General features: G+C 44.3%; 1 protein-coding gene across 1 annotated transcript in view; it reads left to right on the top strand.

Moving 5' to 3' along the window:
• Positions 1–7,588: 7,588 nt before the first annotated feature.
• Positions 7,589–22,202, top strand: part of LOC121864115 (G1/S-specific cyclin-D1-like) — a 41,551-nt gene continuing 26,937 nt past the window's right edge. Inside the window, exons 1-2 of the mRNA XM_042363030.1 lie at positions 7,589–8,215; positions 11,467–11,682. Of these exons, the coding sequence (XP_042218964.1) occupies positions 8,009–8,215; positions 11,467–11,682 (423 nt within the window). The 5' untranslated portion in view covers positions 7,589–8,008. The remainder of the gene's footprint in view (positions 8,216–11,466; positions 11,683–22,202) is intronic.

Raw genomic sequence — 22,202 nt, 5'->3', positions numbered from 1 at the left:
GACCGGCAGCAGGTATGGACCACATACAGCTGCTACTGCCCGGCGTACATTTTTTTTTAGTTTAACAAATTTATTGATAAAGCTTGGAGTACAGTTTGCCTATTCTGAGTAATTCAATCAGGTCTTGACACTGAGGGTGGTATCACTTATCACTGCCACGCAGGACAGAGGTTCATGCACAAAGAAATACATCATATTCATTAGCAGTATATATAGGTCAGAGTTATGTGGGTGATGTCACTGTTCACTGCCACGCAGGACAGAGGTTCATGCACAAAGAAATACATCATATTCATTAGCAGTATATATAGGTCAGAGTCATGTGGGTGATGTCGCCGTTCACTGCCATGCAGGACAGTGGTTCATATACATTGGACGTCATATTTTAATTGAAGACTAATCAGTGTGGGCTAGCAAATTTTGGATAAACAGCAAGAATGTCCTCAAGCACCCCCGAATCAATCTAGTAATTGCAAAGTTCATGATATGAGTGTTCCTGTATGGGTACAGCGGTACTAACTTGCCAGATGTTTCTGTATCCTAGCCTAATTCTGGCCACAACTATATCACATTGTCTGGTTCTGTCCTTGTGCTGGCCATACCGGTATCTCTTGTCACAAAATTTGTCATATTACTAATGCTAAAACCGCATGGTCTCTCTGCATTTCTCAGTTCTTCTAGATCAGAGTTCATGATATTGACTTGAATGTTTTAAGTACAGCATTGGACAGGCCAAGGTCACGGTCAACATTTTCTTTCTTATATGCTTCATTGGCGAGTCTATGAGCACAGTCATGATACCTAATTCCAACATGGGACGGAATCTACACAAATTCGATACGAGAGTTGTTCTCATTGGCAGTTATCACATTTCTTTTAATATCACATACAACTTTAGACATAGAACCTGACGGGCTGTTCATTGATTTCAAAGCACTTTGAGAGTCACAGAATATCACCCCACCTCCATTTTCTTTAAGGTACACTGTTAGAAAATTCAGTATTTTTTACATGTTTCATTCTGTATTTCCGACCAGGAAAACGTAGTAATTTGAATTACTTTTTTTGTTCTGTAAAATATTTCAGACACTCTCTTTCTCTTTTTCAATTTGTTTAATTATTAATATAAAGTGACATTTTATCATACTATAGACACTTCATGATGCATAGAACATTTAAAATTGCATGTTAATGCTATGTATTTCTATATGTAATTACTGAATATGCAGCTGGCGGTTGTTTGCGGTTCACGTTCGTCGTATGTCTGTGCTTGTTTACATTATTTCAAAGAGGCGCATCACTCGTTAAAACGGAAGGCAGCTTAGAGGGCCAGTGTTTTCCCTCTTAAGTATATTCTAAGGAGATATACCTTAGCATATTTAGCTAGATTAATGATAAATTTTTACAATGGATATCGAGTATACATGTCGTCTCTGTAAATATGTTTCAAAATCAGTAAGGAGATATGTTACCCAGGGCCGGATTTACCTACTTGTGGGCCCCAGGCCAAACTCATCAGTGGGCCCCCAAATTTAAAATTTATAGAAATGTTTGCATGTTATATATATATATATATATATATTTGGGGGCCCACTTGTTGTTGTTGTTGTTGTTCCTCACAGGCTTCCTGGTAGAGGCCTGGCACTTGATGAGATACAACCACCTGTGCCCTTTGTTAGATGGCTGACCCTTTACCAGCTGGTCCTCTATACCAACCCCCTACAACAGTGATGGCTGAGGGCTATGTGGGTTTAGGAGGCGGGTGGAGGGAAGGTTAAATGGGTAAAGAAGAAGAAAGAAGGTAAAGGAAGAAAAGAGATGAGAGGGAGGGAAGAAGGGAAGGTTAAACAGGTAAAGTTGAAGGGAGGGAACGAAAGCTGCTCAAGTAAGGAGGAGAGAGGATGAGAGGAGGGAAGATGGTTACACAGGTAGAGAAAACAAGATGGAGGGAGAGAAGGAGGGTGGGAGGGTAGGGGTGAAGAAGCCCCACGAGAAAGTAGGTGAGTGGGGAAATGGATGAGCAAAACAGAACCAATCAGGTGGCTAACCTAGATATTCAACTGTGCTCTCTGTAGCTATTTTTATGGTGCTAAAAATCGTCAGTTTTTGTTTAAAGCTGAGTAAGTCAACTTGCTCCAGTGTCTTCTTTCTTACTGTAGGTACACACTTGACTATCTGTTTTGTGGCGTAAATATGCTCCTCTCCTGACCCGGCAGGCAAATAAGCACTAAACTATTCAAATATTGGCAGCATAAAACGAAAAAAAGGTACGAACCATTTTATTTATAAAATGCAAAAATTTAATACATATCTAAACCTTTCGATTAACAATGGCAACATACCTTCCAACAGCATCATTCGTCTCGTCAATGGAGATCCAAATTCTTTTGTCACTCACTTCATCGTGTATTTTCTGCATGATACTACCAAAGGCAGGGTTTACATAATTATTTCTTAATGTAGCCTCACTTGGTACACTTTCCTTGGTGTATTTCTCTAGAAATCTCTTTAGATATTTATTTTCCACTTTCCACAAAGGAATACCAGCATCGATGAACGCCTTGCACTAGTCCATTGAAAACTGAGATTGTCGACTGGAAGCTGCTGTGTGTGTTGAGAGAAGGCATGTCTTCTTTTCACCATCTATTCGAAAAGCTTTTGCTTTATGCTTAAATGTCTCTAAATGCTGAGAAACAGAGTACTTCTCATAGTGTATCGATTTTTCACAGACTTTGCAAAAGAGCACTTCCTCATCTGTTGACAAAACATCACCAAATTCTGTAATTGCAAAGTTTTTGTTTAAGGGAAGCCTTTGTTTCGGGCAGTGTTTATGCGGGTGTATCAACTTCCGTCTTTGAAAGAGAACTAATCGTTTCACCCCTGTCAGTGTAACCCGTGATTATGACAGCTGACAAACCTTGGATTATTAATGACGCTTCACTGAGCAAAATAGGTATAGTGAGCCAGGAATAGGAATACAGTATATTGTAAAAAAAAAAAAAAAAAAAAAACTTTCTCCCATAGAATCGTACGAATCGTAGGGAAATAATTTTTTCACCTTTTTTTACAAATAACAGACAAAACACTAAAATAAGGCATTATAGGCATAATTCAATGAAATAGGCAATATTTCACTCACATGACAAAAAAGGGCAAATATAGGCATATACAGGCCTGTATGGCATTTTGCCTGAACATCCGGGATCTAGTGATAATGAACTTCTTGACCCTGACCTTTGCGCATCGTTCAGGAGACAAACCGGTGTTTGTGAAGGGGGGGAGGGGGGCTGAGGAAATCCCGTTATGCCACATAATTGGTGGATTAACAAGCTGGCAAGGCGGTCATTGGGCGGGTCATTGTGAGTGTCCTTTAAGGGAAGGCTGAGGCCCACTGCTTGTGTAGGCTGGCGGAGCGGGCAGGGCGGCCTACCCGACGTGGAACAAACGGGATTACTGAGGCACTGAATGAGACAACCTGGAACTTCCTGTGGCAGGAGAAGGATGACACAAAAGACGCCGAGATGGAGGCATTTACGATGTAAGGAAGAAGTTACACAACCCGGGGGTGCGACGCTTTACTGTACACAACATTTATAACACACACACACACACACACACACGTGTATTATCCTCTAGAAGTCTAGATAAAATAATTCACACATTAGATGTTAAGAATGCGTTAAATATGCCTATCGTAGGAAAAAAACAAGTGTTATTATCTTGTATACAAACTAAAACACAAACGTCTTGGAAACAAGAAGTGTGGCTTGTTAACACCAGAGATTTGATATCATTTAACATAACAAACGAGGAGTTGTATTATACCCAGCGTCGAGGATAAACGTGCCCTGGGAGACCAACGCTAATACACTCTGTATACACTGGTGATCGAGACGCTGACGGATGTGAATTCTTGACAATATCAGTGACTGCACAAATTAAAGACAAATTTAGTAGGACCAGTGTCTGTGGGGGCTGTTCATAGACAGACAAATGCGTCTCATCCACTAGACTACAGGGTATATAGAAAATACACGTCATAAAAAACTCATAGTTATCAAGTCCCAATTACTTGTTATTAAATTCTTTATTCAGAAACAATAGTACGAGTATAGAGATTTCCAACAATCATAAAGGTGATGCCTTATCTTGGATATACAGTATATATATGCTGGAATAATTATCACCGCCTTATCATACCCCTGAATGATTAAAAATATAATAATGTCACTGGCTGGGAAAGCTGCATCCGTGTTCAACAAGATCCGTCATATTTGCACAGAAATACAGCGTCCCCAGCCAGTGACAGTATCTATGGTAGTCATCCAGGGCTATGACAGGCGGTACTTACACACTTGTGGCTTATCTGCGTATGTCAACAGCAGGGCAACACACGGAAATAACATCATCGTGAGTACTGCTGATAACTTCATCAACATAAGTGTTTTCCTTGAAGTCCTTACCCGTCTCTCTTACTGCAGAAGTCATATTGAGTACAAAAATTATGTCTGGAAAATAGAAGCGTGTGCGTACCCAGAAAAAGACAGCCCTGGCGAGTGTACATACAAACGGACAATATGGTGTGTAGGCAGAAAACGGAAGCTATGTTTAGTGTAGACATAAAACGGAAGCTATATTTACTGTAGACATAAAACGGAAGCTATATTTAGTATAGACAGAAAACGGAAACTATATCATGTAGACAGAAAACGGAAGCCATAATATGTAGACAGAAGACGGAAACTATGGGTGAGTGTGCAAAGAAAACGGAAACTATGCCGTTAAGTTATTTATTTAGCGGATCAGCTGGTCGAGCGCCCGCCCAGGCCAGGAAGGATTTAGAGGGCTCCACACATAAAAAACTGAGGCTAGATAAAAAGGATATCTGGTTGAAATACTACACTAGGAGGAAGCTGGAGCCCCGCCTGGTGCAGAGCAGGTTGTAGCCAGGCTGATGTAGTGTTGTGTGTGTAGTGGTACTGATGGTGTAGTGGTGCTGATGGTGTAGTGGTGCCGATGATGTAATGGTGCTATAGTGGTACTGATGGTGTAGTGGTGCTGATGGTGTAGTGGTACTGATCGTGTAGTGGTGCTGATGGCACAGTGGTGGTATACAGGTGCTAATGGTGTAGTTGTGGTGTAGTGGTTCTGATGGTGTAGTGGTACTGATGGTGTAATGGTGTTGATTGTGTAATGGTGCTATAGTGGTACTGATGGTATGGTGGTACTGATGGTATAGTGGTGCTGTAGTGGTACTGATGGTGTAGTGGTGCTGATGGCGCAGTGGCGGTATACAGGTGCTAATGGTGTAGTTGTGGTGCTGATGGTGTAATGGTGTAATGTTTATCTGTATTCATTATTGATTTCTTAAACAACTGTAGGATTGCTTGGGATCAGGTCGGTCACAGCTTCAGTAGTGGGCATTCTGAGATGACCTCATTTGACCTAACCTCATTGATGTGACCTCCACTTTCTCCACATCTCTCCCTCTCCCTCCTTTTTCCTAACAACCTCTTCCTGTTCTTCACTCGTTGCCCCCCCTCTCCTCCCATCCTCTCTTTCCATAATACTCCTTTCCCTCACAACATCCTCACCTCTTCCTTACCTTCCCTCAAACCTCCCGCCCCCTAACCTCCCCACAATATCCCCCGCCCCACCTCCACCCCCACAACCTCTCCCTCATTATCTACCCTCACTTCCTCTCTTCTTTTAGGGAGGGTAAGTGGGACTCTTCCTCTCCTCACCCTCTCCATCTTCCCTCCACCCACTCCACATCCTCCCTTCACCCCTTCCACACCACAGTACTACTACTACTTTACTGTCACTCGGAATCGTGTATGACGATCATCCAGCTATGAGACAATGATATGAGTTATTAAGGAAGTCACCTTCGTTGGTGAGTTTTAAGGTGACTAAAGAGGCCGATACGGGACCGGCAGGGTCGTTCACAGATGTTGCCTTCCACACACTCATACACACATCCTACCTCCATCCCCTTCCACATCCTCCCTTCTGCCAGTTTTGAGGGCCGGATTCTCCCCTCCCTCCCTCCCTCACCCCCTCAACCATGTATACCCTCACAGGATCCAGTGTAAAAACTCCGCCACGACCATCCTGCCTCAACACCCAGACACCACCACCACCACCATTAGCACGTCCACTTACCTGAAACCCGGAGTATCTTTCCCACAGATTGTTCACTCTAAGACGGAGTATATTTTGAAGTTTGTTATTGAAATGATTTTTAGTCGTCGTGGTTTCTGAGTCTTAATTGCTTTTAGTCCCATTTGGGTTTGGGCCCACCAGAAGTAGCGCCCCATTATACCTGGGGTCCAGTTAGCACTGGGGCCAACTAGGAATGAGACCCAGGTTCAAAAACCACTGAGGTATAAATCTTGAAAACACACACACATTGTGGTTATACTTGGATCACGCGCACCTACAGTGATTTACTTGCATATATATATATATATATATATATATATATATATATATATATATATATATATATATATATATATATATATATATATATATATGTATTGACAACTATGTAATATAAATATCGTAAAACAACGAAGTGAAGGCCACAAAGTAAACGTAACTAATTTTTCGTCCATCAGTACGAACTCTAGAAAATTTGACCCTAAGTGACATCCGGTGGCCCAAGGAGAAACTATCAAGGGCGAGGCGCTGCACTCCCACCTTTCCGTCCAGGGACGCAGGTTTCACATCTGCCTGGCTCAGTAAAGACTTTAGCTGTTGCGGTCGTCTCTTGGGATATTCACCTTAAATGTCAAGTATACAAGGCCGTAATATATATATATATATATATATATATATATATATATATATATATATATATATATTGCGGCAATTTCATCATAACTGGCGCAACATGTAAACATGTTAAACAGTGAACAAACTAATTTGAAATGCATATTAATCATAAAATTGACGGGAGATACACACTATGAAGAGAGAGAGAGAGAGAGAGAGAGAGAGAGAGAGAGGTGGGTACCCGCCTCTAGTTGGATGTGATAAGGAAACCCCTTGTCTTAGAGAAGAGAAGAGGTAAGAGCTATTCTTTATCTTTAATAACTAAGATATTTAGTAACATCTACCACGAGACTAAAGGATTAACCTCATCAGCGCCTTTGAATGTTAATGATGATCTAATTTGTTAAAAGACCTGTGACTTTTACAGAAATCCTGATTGGTTTTTTAACATTATTCATTAACATACAAGTTATCAGGAACTGATAACCTAAATTTGTAGCCAAAATACAGCAGCAATAAAATTCAAATGTAAGTACAGCACCGGCGTCTCAGGAATTTTCTACATTATGTTGTCAAACACCGTGGTCAGTGGCTAAGAAAGTGAGATTCACATCATATCAGGATGCATTAAGAAAGCATGCTAATATATTATGTTTATGTATAAAATAGAGATAATGAATTGTGGCAATACTCCCAAGGAGGATCTGGCAAGTATGTTGTGAAACAGCTGCTGAGCCCGCCTCCAGACCCTGAGACCCGAGTCCCGATACAGCCACCCTGTATTATCTCAGCCAGTGTGCGTTGGGGTGACGAGGAGAGTACATGTCTGGTCCTCGCTCTCGACGCAACCAACTGCTCTTGCTCATATGTGCAACGGGTTCATACCCATCCTGGATTATATTAAATAACTTATCCAAGTGTGTGACAACTGACTGTTAGTGTAACGAACTTATGCATAATTATTATCAGTGACTTGTCAGTGGTAAAGCAGTGTATTTAAATGTGCAGGACTTTGGTTTTTAAGTTTGTGTCAACTGTTCGGCCACCACCGTCAGACTGTTCCTTACAAGTTCTTGAAGTTACACCTTCACCACGTGCTGCCTGCAATTATCATCGTGACGAATTTTAAGTAAAGAGACGGCGCATGTAATACGGAACTCTGCTCTTGTTCAAAAGTTGAACCAGAGTTGAATTTAGTGCCAAGTCCTTTATACCGGAAGAGTTGAAGATGGAGGAGTTGTATTGTTCTGAAGCCCCAGCATGTTCAGACGAACCCATAGCTCACGAGGACCCCACACTGCTCAACGACAGACGTGTTCTCGACAACATGCTGCAACTCCAGCCTTTCTCAATGCCTCCTCAAAACTACTTCAAACACATACAGAATGACATCCAACCCTTCATGCGCAAAATCGTCACGGGATGGATGATGGAAGTGAGTAAGAATGAATTGTATAACCATATATATTCAATCCCTGTAAACACAGTGCAGATGCTCAAAATAATAACACCATTGTATCTTGGAATCGTGGTCCACCAGCGAACAGGAAAACATAATGACCACAGCTACCCCACAGCTCCCGTATTAAAGAGCTAAACAGCGAACTGAAAGGCACAGTGTTCATTGCCGTCTACCTGTTAACATGTTGACTTTGTCCCCAACACCAGTGGTTAGACTTGATTTTCCGCAGGAGGCCAAGAATATAAGGTAGCAGTCGCAAATCGAGAGTATGAGGAACTTACGTGTCAAAATTCGTCCTTATTAGCTTCCTGTCTTGTTAAATGTGTCGCTGGATGGCACGTGCTTGAAGACATACGGTATAAGTAATGTAGGCCGTAGAACACCACATTATTGTGTATATTGATGGTTTTCCACACTAGTGCATCGTAAACATCATATTAGTGTTTACATAATGTTGTTGAATATTTATATTTTGACAGACTAGGAAGCGTTTATGGGCACACGGAATCAGTTTTGAGTGGGTTATGCTGGTTAACTATTATGTATAACGAATGGCTTGTCGCTTTATTTTAACTACAGTTCATATGAAGTGTACTAGTGTATTGATGTACAGTAAGCAGGTACTTCACTATTGATTCGTTCAACGGAAAAAAAATTATCAGCATTAACGTCAGTAACAAAAAGTTTTGGGCCATAAGTTCAGTAATTTGTGCAAGTAGATTAAGAGTAAAATAAATCCAGGAACAGTGAGAGTAATTCAACAGTTATGATTAGCACAGACGGATTAGAGGCCTTGTTACACTATAATTTTTCAAGAGCATCTCACTACGTGTTTTACCACTTCACAAAGTCTCGCCGTAACCATTGTATCGTAGATTTAAATCTCATGTTCAGAGTCCTTAAGACAGGAAATGCCGGTAACATGACACTTGCAGGACAGTGTTCCCGGACCCACTCGCTCCACCTCCCTGCTTGCCTATCATCACCCCTCTGATCAAACTTCCTCTGTTACGCTGACCGAAAGCCTTTAACATTATGTCATCTTTTAAGGTTAATTTTAGATATAAAATCAATGCATCCTTTCCTCCAATAACTGTATTAGGGAAAGTGGTGCCCCCTCAAGACCCTCCCCTCCACCTCCCAGGAGTGGCCAGGCAGACGGGGAACAGGCTGGCCCGCCAGGGGTTGACCACACATTAATTGTCCACACACTGCCCTGACCACATCCTGCAAATCTCAGCTCAGTGTCCCAGAGCAAAGATTCTTAACACTGGTACGTTTTAAAAGAACATGAATGTTGGTGGTAATGGAGAGACGGAAGTGGACCTTTGTATTTGCTTGTTAACAAACCGGTGTATTACAATAAAAAGTACAGCCACTTAAGATAACGAAGTGGTGCTGGGATAGACATGCACTGATCATATTTGAAGACTCGTTCATTCATAATGAAAGAGGAACCCCCCATCCTTCCTGGGTTACCTTGTGTCCCAGACCCCCAACCAACATGGCCTTCTCTGTTTCTCAATACAAGTGACAGACCCAATATTTGTCAAAGTCGCGGTCATCGCCTAGGCCTAGTATTACGTAGGCCTATACAATGCACAGCTTCCTTCTTTTTCTCGGGGCACTCTGTTCTTAAAAGAAACGGAATCATTTTAAATTTTATGGATTCACTTTGACCGGTTTTGTGAATAGGTCTAAACCATGTGTTTGGCCATGGGTTTGAGACTGTTACCGGAACAATGGCGTCTCAGGCCTAGGGAAGCGGAACTAATTACTGAACCCAAAATTTTTGACCGTATTTCATGAAGTTCAAGTAGTATACGTTCCTCGTGTATTTCATACATTAAGGTGAGAACACCAATCAAAGTCACTCCGCAAACAGGTTTCAGGGGCCAGTTTTAGCAACAGAAATTAGTTTTAAACCACGTGCTTCCAGCCTCGAAGTCCGTCTCGAGTGAGAGAGAAAAGTACTCAGGGAACCTCTCTCACGGTTTCTTAAGTAATGTTGTATAGGGCGAGCTCTTATAAATGGGTGTGTAACTGCTGTCATGACAACCGTAGGAAGCCTGTCTGCTAGACACACCACAACAGCATTACGGATCCAATTAGAACATGTTTGGCGAGTAGAAAATGCGCCTTAAATTTCTGCTTTTTAAATGCCTTCGAGATTTAGGTCATTTGCCTCTTATACAGCTGCCGCTGTTTGATGGCGTTAAGTCGTAAACTCCACCGTCAAGGCTTCTGCGGTTTTGGTACTTGGGTACAAGAGCCATAAGGACGATAATTAAATATGTCGGGTGTGAATGTATGGCCGCGCAGGTCTACCATAGTGACCTCAGAAGTTGGTGGTTCACGTGGTTCCAGCCCCGTTAGTATGGAAACTTGATAATAAATGAAGATTACTAGCACTTGCATGGGTAAAACATGAACCAATATAGAAAATCTAATATAAAGAAGATCAGGATCAGTTTTTATTTGTTTGATAGAATATATAGAGCTGGAGAGGTTGTAATTTAGGAGGATTTGTCTTAGCCGCTAACTATGGGAACCCTTGAGCCTGGCTGGGCTGCCTCATGTCCTTTGGAGATTTTCTTTGTATTTTTCTAGGAAGTATCAGTTTCATCGCTTTCTAGGTCGACCTGAGGCTTTTGGCACCAATGATATCTTAGCCAGAAGGGGGGGGGGGCGGTGATGTTCAAATATTTAGGGAGAATATTTTATACGCACAAAGGAAATTGAAAATAGGTCATGCAGTAGTGGTGGTGTGTATGTCTGTCAGCCAGCCTCCACCAGGGGGTGCACCACTGTGGTAGTTGTGTACCTTGACCTGTCTTCTTTCATTGTCATAAGATCTTGTCAATTTAAATTAAGTTGCCAGGTTGTGCAAAACTTGTGGTGGTGTGTACCGGTACTGACCAGAATACGTCTACCCTCATCCGTCTTCTAGGGATACTATACTTTGGGAGAAAATCACTCGACGACAGACTCGGGGATATGAAGTGTCACAACACATGACTGAGTCATAAATTGATGGGTGAGAGTAGTGACCAGCGGGGGTTACCTCGACCCCCCTCCCTCGGCACCTTACTGTACTGTACGTTAAGAGCAGGTTATAATGAAACCGATCTTTTTACCCAATGCCTTACAATAACCCAAAATAGTTAGTAAGTGACCTGCGTGTCAACAACACTAAACACAAATGTGTTCTTGTTTTCTTACAGATTTGTGAAGAACAGGCGTGTGAGGACCAAGTGTTCGCCACAGCTATCAACTTTTTTGATCGGTTCCTCTGCGTGTGTGTGATACAGAAAACCCAGCTGCAGCTAGTGGGAGCTGTCTGTCTCCTGCTGGCGTCCAAGCTGCGCCAGTGCCGACCCCTCTCAGCCGAACACCTCGCTTACTATACAGAGTACTCCGTCAGTGTAGAGGAGATAAAGGTACGTCATGAGACATTCACCTTTTCGATATTACATAAATCACTGCATGACCTGTTGTGTGTGTGTGTGTGTGTGTGTGTGTGTGTGTGTGTTTTGTGTTTTGTGTGTGTAAATGAAACTTAACAAGTCACTCATCACAGTTCCAACTATCGAGGCTTATCGTCATCATGTTGTCCAAATTGGGGCGAATCATGAAGTAAGCCTAACGCTGTCATCCATTATGGCCAGACATCCGGATGCCTAAGTCTCACACCCTCACTTTCCCTGTACCAAGGTTCATTCTACTCCTTACCATTACATTAAGTTGAAGCTGCAGGAGTTGGTTGACTAAGGTCGCTGGGTGTTCACTCTGGGAGGGGGGGGGGGCTGCAGGGAGGCCTACCCAACCATCCATGGGAACTTGGAGAGATTTTGGAAAGGAGCTTAACCACACGACTCATTTTTTGTATGGTGGATGTCTTGACTTAGGCGTTTTTTGTTTGTTATGTTAGTGTGAGGAATGTCATTTTTTTGTCATATGCTTGGCCACCAGAGTGAAGATGGGCTCGATAAATGACTGCCGGGATTTGATTTTATCCCATAACCCATCTGTAGGTGCAGAGCTAATTCTGACAACATCAAGCACAAGACCGTCGTCTGTAGCAGAATAGGATTTGTGACTAGAGGAGCAGGCTATCCGCAAGCTGCCTTCACCCCCCCCCCTTCTCTCTCTTTCCCCCAGGAGTGAGGGTAACATAATCGGCTCCTCTCCTCTCCTCGTTGAAGTTCTGACGTGTGTCATTTGGAAGCAAGATGGAATGGCGAGGGAGTTATGAAATAGTAGTGTGAAGACGAGATGGGGTGCAAAGAGAGGGGGGGGGGGAGGTGTTGGATGGGGGAGAACACGGGGGTTGGGGAAGGGAGAGGCTGTCAATAAGTCGTCATATCAGGTTCCATACGTGATGTGTTTAGGAATATCGAGAGACTTTGTTTCGATATTTGTAAATGCAGGACAATTTCCTTGGCAAGTTTTTAAATTGTTTTATTTATTTGTATGATGTTAGCGCTGCCATTCTCGTGGATAGTCTGGGGTGTAGTCGTCGATTCTTTGTGTAGATTACCTTCAGCCTGTCGAGGCTGGACCCGTCCGTTCGGGTTTAGAGGAAATATGGTGGTTGCGTGACCATGCCTAATGGGTTTAACTTAGTTGACCTATTAGTGTGGACAGTCCGTGTGACCAGGTTGGGCGGAGATCACCTGGAGATGGAGTCTATGGTTCTTATTGATATGAAGCGCAGGTGTTGGGCCCGGGGATAACTTACCCGATATTCAGTCATTATTCCGCGCCTTTGAACCGCATACAGTAGATGAGGTTCTCCGTTATTAGTTTTGCCATTCAAGATTTTTCACTAATCAAGTGTGAATGCATATCTTTGTCGCCAATACCATGACTGTGATAACCTTCAAAATTTATTGTCTCATACGCGAGTAAAAAAAAATAAAAATAAATGGCTAGGGTTACCGACCGTGTTTTTTTTTTTTGCACACCCGGTACGCTCATGAGGCCTAGGAGGGGCAAAACAATGCTATCGGGCAGTAAAATCGGTTACTTTATGGCAGCTGAAGCGCCACACCGCTGAGCGTCTAACAACGCACTAGTTGGAGGGAGGGAAGGTGAGAATTTTATTTGGGACTTTTCTCGTCGTGCCTCGGTGGGGCTGCCCCTAGTAAGGATACCTAAGATCGAGTGCTTTCACAGACGGCTAAAGCTTGTGCACGTATAAGTATATGACAGCCGTGAGATGGTGGTTACACCTGAGTGAGGAGGCTGGCGGGTGGTGGCATGCATCACTGATGACTAAATTTATGGGAGGTGAATGAGGGTTGTGATGCATCCAGTTTAATGATCATCACTCGTCTGCCTTATGCCTACCACGTGCCACTAAGATCCATCAATTAACAGTAACTGGGTAATTACCAGCAGCATCAGTTACCAGCCCCGAGTGTTGTGATCGTGAGGGTAATGCTACGCCACTCAGTGTAGAGTAGTTTTATCTTTTTGTCTTCCGGAACACCACACAGTAAGTCACCACACAGTAAGCCACCATACAGTAGGTCACCACACAGTAAGTCACCACACAGTGTCACCATACTGTTTCCAGAATTATGGAGCTTTGGCAGAATTGTTTATGTAAGAGAGTTTATGTCTAAGTGTGTGTGAGAGGGGCACGTGTAGGACGGCTATGTGTCGCTGCCGCGCGTGTCCTCGTAATTGTTATGACCCGCCCATCACACCAACTTGTAAAGTCACGTTGTTATTTAGTCTTGTATTTGACTTTTTAACTTCTACCAAAAATTAACTTTTCACTTGAAATTACAAACCATAGTGTGTGCCTGCGGTCGTAAGGTAGAAAAGTGGAAAGTTTTTGCAATTTACTAATTATATTTCGGGTAATTTTCCCAGGCGATATCGATTAGAGGGTGTGGAACAATGCCGCCGGCTGGCCCGAGCGCGCCAAATAGCTCTGCACTGGGACCACCATTGATTAATGATAAGCCGATGCGGCGCCATTACTGTTGGACCATCACCTGCTTGGCGATGCCTCTAGCAACTAATTCCCCTGCGCGTGTGCTTGAGATACTAAGGAAGCATAACTCGCTATGGACATTCCTTCTTGTTGTGAGAACTCCCGTAGCGGTTCTCCAATGCTTCTTGAAACCTGGTGGGGAGGGACGGTGGCCCCCCACAGACCTAAGATGAGTTCAATAATACTTATGAGTGATCCGATTAAAATCGACTGTTTGGCAGCCATTTTTCCTTCAAAGAATTTCCATAAACAATATCAGTGTGTTCACTACTGAATAGGCGTGATCCGATTATTTTAACCAGGGGATTAGGGGTCCCACTGAATAGGCATGATCCGAGTATTTTAACGAAAGGGTTGTGGACATGTTAGTCTTTAAGCGAACACATTCACGCGGCACCTAGTTATATCAGTGTTCTTTATGACATCAAACTGTGTAGTAAAATTATACAACACGCGTGACTTAACAGCCCGAGCTTCAACTATCACAAATAATGGTTTATCGTGTCCCCTGCCGAGGCATTTTGGCGCCAAACCGCACAACGCTCGGGATAACTTTGTATGGGAATGACGCAGAAGTGTGAGCTCATGCTTCACTCTACACACCCGCTTGTGCTGCACTAACTGTAAACGTCGTGTCTAGTTTATCGTTCTCGAGTTATCGTCTGTAAATTTAAGATATTTACTTGGCTGTAAAATTAGATATCCATTAATCTTGTTCAAACACCGATCAATACATAAGGTTCGGTTTCTACCACACGTGCCTGTCTCAAGCGTCGCATAACGCTCATCACCAATGGCATAAGTTGGAGTGCCTTCCCTGGCGGGCACTTGACATTCTCTGGTTCTGGCTGCAGTCGTCGGGTTAGCCCCTTCCTGAAGATGATAACCTTCATGCGTCACCTTGCTGTTATCTCCCCCAGAATCCATATTTTAAATTTATGTGACTTATTTATTTGCATGGGAGGTGATAATAGAAGAGGAATTGGGTCTGGTAGTGTGTGGGGCCGGATATTGGAGCCATAACACGTAAAACATGTGTGGGCGGCGTGACCAATGACCCCTGAGAGGGACTAACAGCAGACAGGGTCGGGTCAGCGCCCCGGTATGCCTAACTGTCTCCGTAACTGACACTAGTGATTTCCGGGGTCGCCCGTGTGTGGCTACGCCTCACACCTCCCTCCCTCCTCCACCCTACACTGTCGCAAAAACTTGAGCCGAAGAAAGATTTACAGCAGATCCTAGTGAACGTCGGTGACGCGGCGAAGGCTTTGTTAGTCTGGTTAGTGCGATCACACACTCTTAGAAAAATTCACTCACACTGAATTTTGTGTGTACGTGAAAGCAATAATTCATGGATTTCACGTTTGCCTTGCAAGCGCTGCATTTGTACTCCTCAGCAGTGTGGCGCTGAGGGGACTGGAAACCTTGTGCCTATACTAATACCTTTTCCTCCCTCACCCCAAACACACTCCCATCCATATCTCTTTAAGTGTTTTTGTAAAGTGTACCGTAGAAGTTGAATAGAAATATGAAATCGTGTACTATGTAGAAACTTTTTCACACATTTTATACTACATCGTGGCACAAGGGACACCGGGATTTGTTCCTCACCTGCGTGTTATGTAAGTTGATGTGCAACTCCCCCTCCCTCCCCCTGCTCCAAGCCAGCAAAGCGTTCGCTTTGTTTATAGCTTATGGTGTGTTACTGTTGTCGTCCATTTGTTTTTATTGGTAAGTTGAGACGCTGGTACTCAGTAAGTTAGCTGCGATTGTGAAGGGAGGAAGGAATAGTCTGAGCTGAGCCGTGAAAGCACTGGAAATTGTGGTGGTGACGTTGGCGAGGTTGTTAGTGAAGGCTGTCACACCACGTTATGTCACCAGAGCCTCAACACCTAGCCGGAGGATGATAATCAATTGGCGCTCATAGCGTTTAATAATTGAAAACTGGCTCCTTAAGGTTCCTCATGACAGGGTCTTTTGGGTAGTCTCTCGAGCGCGCCACTCCAATTACTTGTGGCCAACACAACTCTGCCTTAGATAATTGTCCGACACGTGCTTCACCACAAGATACACCCGTCACACACTCACCCACCCGTCACACCCACCTACACACCACCACACAGCCTCATTCGTCACTCACCTTTTCCAATACACGCCGTCACCGATACTCGCATGCCTACCACACCTGACGATCCAGAATTTAGAAAAATTAAAACATTTTCCCGCAGTTTTTCGGAGTTGGCATTGTGTAAGTGTCTCAGGAGGCTAGTTTGGAAACCACGTATGTATGACGACAATCACCAGTCCACCCGATTGAGACCCACACTATATACCCGTAGCCGCCCCCATCCTCCACACCTTGGTTTCCCGAGTGTGAATGCCACCGTGTATGCTCTTGCGGTACCCCCTGTGGTACCCCCTGGTATCCTCCTCCCCCAAGTATGCCTCCGGGTGAGGGTAATGCTGCCGTATTGGACAGAAGTGTACGGGATTATAGGGGAGAACAGTGGGTAACAATGACGGCAAGTCGGTCTATCCATCAAGCCCAGGACGGCCGAACCACCACCATCCCGCTCCAGGACGGGCGAGGGGAGAGGAACCACCGGGGAAGGGGTCTCCATCCTTGCTCACAACTGTACCCTTCTACCATACCCAAACGAGGAAAGATGAAGCTGCGATAACGTGAGGAACACGTTCTTTATTATATTCTATTTTCATCATTTGTACTGGTGTATGTCTTCATTTATATACGTAGTCTCACATCTGTCCACTTGCGTTTATTTTACGTGTGCGCTCCCCAGCAGTAGTCAGCGCCTCGCTTTGTTTCACCAAACCACCTTAACGCAACCCTAGTAGTCTCACGTAGTACGACACGTCAGTATGATTGATCTGGTCCCTCTCCCTCCCAAAATTTACACAAGGGGAGAACTCATTTGTTTTGAGTGTCTCCGGTGATGAAGTCTGGTCAACCAGCCGTGCAGCCCCTCAGTCAGTCGTTCACGTCCCCAGGTGTATCAGAATGTTGCCTCATCCTCGTCGTTCACGTCCTCTGGTGGATCAGAACGTAACCTCATGCTAGACTGACCCCATCTCTCCTACACTCATTTAACACAGGTGTTGGTGTACATTGCAACTTACGCAAATGTAAACTAATGGAGCTATTACACGTGTTTTTATCACACCCCGTGTGATTGACTGCTGTCCACCTGGAAACCTCAAGGGTGTACTGAATGACATTGCAGTTCTTAATGGTAATAACATACTGCCAATGTATAACGCACGATTTCACTAATTAATTTAAATGACGCAAGTTACAGTAATAAGTTTCAGTTTAGTCCGGACAGTTACTAAGACAAACACCGTATTTTTAGAGGTAAGTCATCAGGATGGCAGATGGCACAGTAAACACGGCGGTACCTTCACCAGGATGACACAGTGACACCGCCTCTCCACCACCCCTGTTGAGCCAGGAGTCGAATTGCCTGGGAAGCTCGTCCAAGCGGCAAATGGTCCCAGTAAAGGCTTCACCACTACGCTCCCAACCCTTCCATCTGATTCACCACGCTCTCTGACTCACCACGCTCTCTGACTCACCAGTCTGCTTTATTCACGACACTGTTCGAGACTGACCCAACCCGTCTGGCTGGTTCGTTCTCTTGCTGTAGTGTGTGTGTGTGTGTGTGTGTGTACGTACGTTATTTATTGATGCGAGTTGGTCCTCCCCGTGGGTAATCGAGGAATCATGTATGCTTCTCATAACTATATTTTTTCGCCTCAGTTGACGTTATCAGTGTAGACTCCCCGTTGTAGCCTTTGAGTAATGTTTACTATCGGTACGCCTCCTGTAGAGACCCAATCACTTCAAGACGCCCAGCTCAGCACTTCAAAGACGCCCGCCATGTTCCTCGAATAATACAGCATCGCTCAGGTCGTTCTGGTGTTCGAATTCTATCCGTTTATATTACGAATTTATACAACAAGGAGTATTGACGGTGTATTAATCATTTTTATGTTCTGTGTTATCTTATTGGTTGTTTGAACGATCATGAGAAAAAATTATGCATGAAAGATGTCGATAAGAATCAAAGGAGCAGCGTCTTATTGTTGTCACGCAGGTGTTCGAACAAGGTGCACCTCGCCTCCAAGAAGCTGTGAGAGTGAGAGTTGTCTTCCCCCACAACCAGAAGTCATCCTCACATAAATACCAAACTCAACATGATTCCTAAATCCTATTTGTGAGACTGTGGACTACATTAAGCGATAAGAAAATGATACTTGGGTTATATCCATTTAGGATTTCTTGGGTAGGTGAGAGCGGAGGATTGCCAGCCATTGTGCCTGAGGAAGGAGGCCCGGTAGTGTTGACAACACCTCTAATCCTTTAACTTCAACGCCATATATTAAATGTGATATACAAATTTGCTGATAAATATAAATGTTCTATTTAGAATGACATTTTAATCAAGATTTTGGAGAAATTTCTTTGCCTTAAGGCAATTTATTTTTTTGTTAGACAGGCACGGTCAAGCGGCACGTTATTATGGTTTTGTTAGGATAATTTAGTTATAAATAAATTCACAAAGTATCGTTTCACGCGGAGTAAGAGTTAGTAGTAGCGCGGGCGGGCTGTGTGTCGCACGGTCCACCTCCTGATTGCTTTTCACATGTGGCTTTATACCTGTCTCTGACTTGTGGAAGTTAATTTTTAAAGGTGGTTGACACTTGCGACAACTTTCACATGTGTTGACACTTATGGTTCCCTGGTACTATTTATCAGGCGATTGTGTCCTTGTTAGCGAGTGTTGACAACATACACTCACTTTTTCTTCTTGATGTGTTTGGCGGAATATACACCTGGGGACGGGTTGAAAGTCTTGGTGACCCTGAAAGTAATTAAAAGAGTAGTTGGTGATCATTGGTGCCGACCTGTTATGAGGAGTGTCTGGGCTGTGGAGCGTAACTTCTGACGCGTCATTTCCCGCAGATGGCCAGCCTCCCCCTTGGGGCACAAAGACTACTCGTACTCATTCTTGGCCTCCCATTCTCCGTCATCATCCTTCCTTTTTCCTCTTCCGGTTCTTCCTTTTTTAGCCCATTTGTCGTGTTACCATGTCTATAATTTTTAGACTGCAAAAGTCTTAGGCGATAGTTTGTTCCGTCATCATCATCTAGTTTAATGTTATGCACTGCTACACACATCTTTGTATAAATATTGTGCCTCTTATCTCTCTTCCTGCCCGTCTCCCCTTCTCCACTCTCCCACGCCCGCCTCCTGCACCTGTGCCGCCTCGTCAGGAAGGTGAGTCACGGAAGAACCTGCCATGACGCAACGCCCCACCATGGGGGGAGGGAGGGGGGGGGGTGGGGTAGGCCCACTCCCCAAATGTCATTACGGTTTAACTGAAGTTGAGAGGAGTCGTGCGACAAAACGGGAATTTATTATTTCTATCCCCAAATGATTTTATAAAGGTAGATGGTTAAGTCTTTGTATTAGTATTGGTATACAGGTATATTTTGGTCGTAATGACATAGAACAAGTATAAACAGATTTTTTCCCCCCCCATGGGCGAGAAAATTATTGAGCAGGTCTTCCTTCCTTCCTGCATCCTGTTTGTGTCTCGTCTGGAGATGACTCTCTATCAAGAGTGTTGGGGCGTGGCTGCAGCCAGTCACTTCCTGCCCTCGTGAGAACACCACCTGCACCTACCTGTTGCTTGTTCACACCCCCCCCTTCCCCACACCCACCAGGCCCTGTCGCCCCACTTCCCATTCCACAGTGGAAAGGGGTCCAGCTGCCATTGTTCCGGTGAATGGGTGCCGCTGTCCACTGCACACACATCACCTCCTGGTAACATTTACTCTTCCGGCGGAGGACCTTTACGTCAGAGAACTACCTCGCCTGAGTGTGGGTGCCCTCCATTGTCCCCGGCCAATCACACAATCAGGGAAACCAGGTCTTCCGCTTGTCTCTTTGGTCGCTCCCCCTCTATTACAGACCAAATCACATTTTGGACACGTGTATTTATTCTTCTCCTCGTGTTCCTTCCTTCCCCTCCTCTTGCCTTCCTTGCTCGTCCACCGCCCGGAGCGAGGAACAAGGGGAGGGTTGAGAACGGGCGCCGACCCCCTTTCCTCGAGGTCACTCAGCAGCTCCTCAATGTTTGCATTCTATAACCTTGTCGAAGTGTGCATGTTTGCGGGGCGACGGTGCGAAGATGCGTGTTTGTGGTGTAAGGCGAACCGACGCGTCCACACAGTGAAACCCCTCCTCCGCCCCTCACACCTTGGCCATGACCACCACCTGCCTCCCTCCCAGGAATTGTTATGATAAAGGGAGTCGTAAGGAACCAGGGAATTAGTGCCGTGAGAGGAGGGAGGTGAAGTGGCAAGGCGGGGCACTGCAGGCGGTCACTGCAGGAGGGTGAGGGGACCGGCCACTTAGGACAGGGTCGCCACATCTGCTGGGAGACCCTCTACTAAACAAGCCGCCTCTTCCTTCTTCCGCTGCTGGTCTGCTAATTTAACCCTTCCTTTGGTTGGTTGAGGACAGTGGAGTGTTTGGTAGCCGCGTTACGCAAATGTTTGTTGTTTGTTTACTAGTTATTTGGCCGTCTAAAAAACCGGAAATGCCTGGAATGATTACACAAGACATTATAGACATACACACTCAATTATTTCCATATATCAAAAGATGAAAAGATGTCTTAATGTGTGTGATAAATAGTAAGTTGGTCAAACTATAACTCTGGGGTGTAGGAAGACATGTGTTCGAATATTATGTATTATAACTTTATAAGTTTTGGTTAAAGGCAGCCAGCTGGTCCTCTGCTATCATGACGTTATTGTGGTGGAGGGAGGCGCAGCCATCACCACCTCACGTTCACCAACAATCTACCTTCCTCCTCAACCTTGTTAACTCTCTCTTACCCTCCCCCTGTTTAGTGGTTTAGCAACGTATCAAAGGCTACAAGATACACTAGATATCATATATCACTCGTTCGGCGATTTCCTGCCCACATGACCTTTCTGTTTTCCCGTCTGACTGTGTCCGTATCCTGTGGTAGTGTTCAGGAACCAGCCGGTAATTTGATTCGCTTGGACAGTTCGTGACCTGAGATCTCAGATTTAAGAAATATGACCTAATCTCAGCAGATACGCTTCCAAGAGGTCTATTTATGACAAAGGATCATATGTAAAGGGGAGTTGTGAAATACACACACCAACCTTGGTATAGGTCAAGATGAGTCGATCCGTTTATCCCAGTGCGAGGTCAGGAGTTGTCTGACCTGTCCCATTAATACATTTACCTTTTATTCTATTAAGTTTGTCGTCTATGGTGAGAATTTTTACAGGTTCTTGCAAAAGAAAAAAGAAAGGCAGGTTTGGTCGATTACATAAAATTAATTAGTGTAAAGTGATGTTAGCAGACAGCTATTCTGTATTTAGATATATCATGAACTCTACAAGTTCAGTGTGTGTTTACTTCTCACTTCGGGGTATGTGTGTGTGCGTCACCCTCCCTCACAAGCGTACCGGTACACTTAAGGACTCAACATTACTCACTGTTCAACATGTAGCCCAACAGAAGTGCAGCAGTTAGTTTTTAGCATAACAAACCTTCGTGAAAAAAACACGTGTTGGCATCTCTGCCTTGACCTGACTTGACCCACGTAGAGCAGGGCTGGGCGGGTGACCTTACGACCCGGCAGCTGTCTTTATGTTTGACCCATTAACAACTGGTTCTTCAGTAAAATTGTCCTCACCCGACCTTATCGGAGACTCATAATGGCAATGCATATGTGAATTTGATACTTGGGTAACGACGAAGGTTGGGATTGTGTGTGTGCGACTTCGATGGACTGCCATAAGCTAGCAAGTGTGTGTGTGTGTGTGTGTGTGTGTGTGTGTGTAGGAACTGGCGTAGATAGCGACCTACAGTGTCCCTGACGTGTC

The sequence above is a fragment of the Homarus americanus genome, unplaced genomic scaffold (assembly GCF_018991925.1).
Source record: "Homarus americanus isolate GMGI-L3 unplaced genomic scaffold, GMGI_Hamer_2.0 scaffold26351, whole genome shotgun sequence".
NCBI classification, from domain to species: Eukaryota; Metazoa; Arthropoda; class Malacostraca; order Decapoda; family Nephropidae; genus Homarus; species Homarus americanus.
This window is presented reverse-complemented; position numbering and strand designations above follow the sequence as displayed.